General features: G+C 45.0%; 1 protein-coding gene across 1 annotated transcript; it reads right to left on the bottom strand.

Annotated features, from left to right (window-relative positions):
- Positions 1-410: 410 nt before the first annotated feature.
- On the bottom strand, positions 411-4108 carry LOC145399243 (uncharacterized). Its single transcript, XM_080271931.1, has 3 exons — positions 3338-4108; positions 2997-3170; positions 411-653 (listed from the first exon to the last, which is right to left on the bottom strand). The coding sequence occupies exons 1-3, from the start codon at positions 4106-4108 to the stop codon at positions 411-413; spliced, it is 1188 nt and encodes a 395-aa protein (XP_080128057.1).
- Between the last annotated feature and the right edge of the window lie 690 nt (positions 4109-4798).

The following is a 4798-nucleotide window of genomic DNA, read 5'->3' as shown; positions in this document are numbered from 1 at the left end:
TGGTGTTAGCAAATCCTGGAAGGGTAGAGGGCACCTGCTGGGGCAGCAGTGTGTATCATGACACACAGAGGAACCACTATATGCTCGTCACTACAGCCTCCAACAGGGATGGTGACGCTATACAGCCACCCTCCTTTGCCTGACGATACAAAGTGACATAATTCCATCCACTCTAAGGATAAAAGGCCTATGAGATAATTTTTCTGTGTTAGAAAAAGGAAGGGTGACAGCCTCGCTCTCCAATGCTGCATTTTCCACTGGTCTGGGAATGCCTTGTGCCCACCTTCCTGTCTCAAGGAACTTGGGGTGACACGTCTCGCCCACCCAGGGGAATGAAGGTCCCAGTGGGGAGCATTTCTGCATCAGGAGAGGTAGGATTATGTTTTTTTTTTCTTTTACTGCATTCTACACTAAACTGAAGACACCCCAAGACCACCTATCTTTGTGTCAGGGAACGTGAGTGCTGCGTTGCACCCACGCCGAGGACTAGAGGTGCCAATGGACAACTCTCCTGCGTCGAGGGACATAATGTGACGAGGTTTTCCTCCTCCATTGAGATGATTGTGCTCCGCAATAACCATTATGTAAACGGGAACATACTGTCGAGTGAGGATGCACCGAACCACAATCACTATGCTAGGAGCCACAGTGTACTTTGGCATCACATATTACTGTGTACTAAAGACAATTCATTTGACAGAAATTTTCGTCTTTTTGCGGCATACAACCCATGGCTCATTGATAGAATAAGGCAATGGTACGACTTTACATTCGTTCCACAGGAATACGTCCTGACTAGCACGATATTTCGCTGTTAATAAATTGATACAGCTCACCATTCCAGACAAAGAGATGGAATCTTTCCTCTCCATTCAGCTCCTCCGATCACAACCTAATTACCTTGACCTCTCCTATTACTCCGGTACAGCCTGCAGACCCTCCAAAGAAACGTCGACTGTGGCACTTTGGAGCTCCGGGTTGGGAAGCCCTCAAGGCAGTACTTCTTTGATTTTCCATGGAATGATTATTGTTTCCACAGCCGGAAGCCATATGAGTGTGCATTGTGCATTACGGAGGTTATTCTCTCGGGCGAGGAAGCATGCATTCCTTTCTCATATCCTTTGACTATCGCAAGAAAGCCTTGATTTAATCACGCTTGTTCTAATGCTGTCCACAACAAGGAGAGGACCTGTAAAAGGTACCAGAACCAACCCACCCCTGAACCTCATCTTGCTTATGTTTCTGCCCGGAATCGTGCTAAGTCTATTCTTCGCTCTGCTAAAAATAATTTCATCCATACTAAATCCTCTCAACTCTCCAACTCGAATTCTTCCCGCTCCTTCTGGCACCTTGCCAAAAACCTTTCTAACAACTTTACCTCAACATCCTTCCCTCCTCTTTTCTAGTCTGATGGCTCTGTAGCTATTTTTTCTACTGATAAAGCAGATCTCTTTGCTCAGACTTTCTCCTCCAATACCACCTTAGACATTTCCGGTGCTGTTCCTCCATCACTGCCCTCCTCTGACTTCCTCATGGCTGACATTAAAATTTCTTCAGCTGATGTATTTTCTGCTATTACTGGCCTCAATACTAACAAGGCATATGGGCCTGATGTAGTCACTCCTGTGGTCCTCAAGAACTGTGCTTCTGTGCTTACACCCTGCCTAGGTAAACTCTTTCACCTTTGTCTGTCAACTTGTGCATTTCCTTCTTGCTGGAAGTTTGCTCTCATTCAGCCAGTCCCAAAGAAGGGTGACCATTCCCAACCGTCTAACTCTCATCCAATTGCTTTTACATCTTGTGTCTCAAAAGTTTTCGAGTCCATTCTTAACAGAAAAATTTTAAAGCATCTTTCCTATCACAACCTTCTTTCTGATCGTCAGTATGGGTTCCGTCAGGGACGCTCCACTGGCAATCTTCTCACCTACCTTTCAGACTCCTGGTCATCCTCCTTTCGGGACTTTGGTGAAAGCTTTGCCATCGCACTTGACATCTCAAAGGCTTTCGACCGAGTCTGGCATAAATCTTTTATTTCCATACTGCCCTCTTACTGTTTCTTTCCTTCTGTCTGTGCCTTCACCTATAGCTTCCTTTCTGGTCCATCTATAGCCGCTGTTGTAGACGGACAACGTTCTTCTCCTAGATCGATCAACAGTGGTGTTCCTCAGGGCTCTGTCCTAGCACCACCTCTCTTCCTTTTATTCATCAATGACCTTCTAAGCTGTACAGCCGAGCCCCAAAATTCGCGACCACGTACCTTACTGTCTGCGGAAACAGTGATGGTAACAATGAGTGGGGGAGGGGTCAGAGTACGTGGAATAACCCCGGCCCCTCACACAATCTCTACATGGTTTGATTTGGTTTCATAAGGTTCGTCTGCATTAATAAACGCTATTGACATGGGATACTGATCCTAGATAAAACATATCACCTTTATCAGTTGTAGAGTTGAGTTTTTATTACTAAGAATTGTATGGAGCTGTAATTCGTTCGGGTAACGATACAATTGTCCCTTACTCTGTTATTTTATTAGTGAATGGATACAGTGAGGGAGTTAACACACATACACATACACACACACATACACACATACACACACATACACACACACACACACACACATACACACACACACACACACACACATAGGCTACACACACACACACACACACACACACACACACACACACACACACACACACACACACACACATACACATACACATACACACACATACACATACACACACACATACACACACATACACACACATACACACACACATACACACACATACACACACATACACACACATACACATACACATACACACACACACACACACACAGTAGATGTTTTTTTGACATCAGTAATGTGTCCATCCGCCCTCGTTGTTAATAACTTCTTGCATTCTGGATGGGAGGGATGCAACAATGTTGTAAATATCGCCTTGTCGTCTCCAGAGTCGTTCCCAGTCATGCAAACAGTGCTGCACAAGTGCTTGAGGTGTCCTCTCTTGTCCCTGGTCCCAGCTATTAACCATCATCGCCCAGCAATTTTCTATTGGGTTTAAATCCGCAGCCTTAGCTGGCCACGGCAGCAGATCTATGTTCGGCTGGTCCCTGAACCATCGGCTTACGATTCGTGCAGTGTGGACGGGGCAGTTGTCCTAATAATGGCAAATACACATGGATAATAATGGCTCCTTATAGGTAATGTTGTATAATGACAGACTCAGTTGATAAATTATAGACGTGTTGAATATGCGATAATTTCTGACAGATGAATATACGACATGAATATGGAAATGGAGTAGACAGTATTTGATATACTAACCTGCATGAAAATAAACCGTTCAGGATAAGGTATAGCCATAGCACGAACTGTAGGGACCATCACTTCCTCTAATATTTCAATATATTTCTCTGCAGTCAGTCTCCCGTCGATAGCAGTCAGTTCACCCACGCCGTATAATTGGACCCAGCCCCACACGTTGCTCGTCACGTGGCCACTACGTGCTACTTCATATATGTTTTCACTGTTGTATCTTGTTCCGTTGCGTCGCCAACAGTGAGGGCGTCCGTCTGTAGTAGAAGAAAAGGTTTTCTCGTCAGAGAATATCACTCGCCCCCAGTATTCAAGGTCCATGTTCACATGCTGTTGTGCGAAAACAAGGCGGCCGTTCCGATGCCTCTCAGTTAACTTTTCTTTTTCCGCTGGGATCCTATGATGCACTCCTGCTTCATGAAGACGTTTGCATACAGTTTTTCTGGACACTTGTAACTGAAGCTGCTCCCTGATTTGCATGGCATTGATGATGGGTGTTCGTCTTGCCTGCTCACTGATTCTCTGATCTTCCTCAGGTGTTGTTTTCCTAGGTCTTCCGCTCCTCGGACGGTCACACACATCGCCTTCTGCTTGCCACCTAGTCCACCATTTCTTAACTGTTGTTTGTGACACACCTTCATCTTCTGCTATGGCAGCAACAGACATTCCTGCTTGTCTCTTGGCAACAAGCCTTGAACGAAGGCTTACTTTATGAGGGTCTTGAGCCATGTTTGCTGGTAGGCAGAAGTATGGAGACTGATCTCCGGCCTTAGGCGCCATTACGACAATTCCCTCGGATAAATCTTAGACAAATGAATCGTTACTCGAACGAATTACAGCTCCATACAATCCTTAGTAAAAAAAGCTAAATTCTACAATTGATACTACTCATGTCTCAATATCCTTCCACTGATAAAGGCGATATGTTTTATCTAGGGTCAGTATCCAATGTCGATAGCGGGTGACTAAATTGTTACTTTGTTCCTCGTTATTTCCAGACGATGTTATTATTATTAGTGAGTTCTATCGTGTTGGAGGGATTTATCAGGCTCATATCTAACCTCTAGACTCCTAACCCTCTACTCTATCCATAATGAATAAAATCCACAGAAAACAGACGAAATAAAGTGAATAAAGGTTTGCCCACCGTTGAAGGGTTTATGCAGACGAACCTTATGAAACCAAATCAAACCATGTAGAGATTGTGAGGGGGCGGGGTATATATTCCACGTACTCTGACCCCTCCCCCACTCAGTGTTACCAGCACAGTTTCCACAGACAGCTAAGGTACGTGGTCGCGAATTTTCGGGCTCGAGTGTACATCTATCCCTATCCACTCATACGCTGATGATTCCACCCTTCACCTTTCCATTCGGTTCCCGCAACGTCCATCTTACCAGTTACTTCAACAAACAAGGGATGAGCCTCCGGCAAACATAATGTCTGATTTGGCTCGTATCTCTGACTGGG

This window comes from Coenobita brevimanus, chromosome 48, assembly GCF_032717465.1.
Source record: "Coenobita brevimanus isolate Jiangsu-jjx chromosome 48, ASM3271746v2, whole genome shotgun sequence".
NCBI lineage: Eukaryota > Metazoa > Arthropoda > Malacostraca > Decapoda > Coenobitidae > Coenobita > Coenobita brevimanus.
Note: the sequence above shows the minus strand (reverse complement) of the source record. Positions and strands in the feature narration are given on the sequence as shown.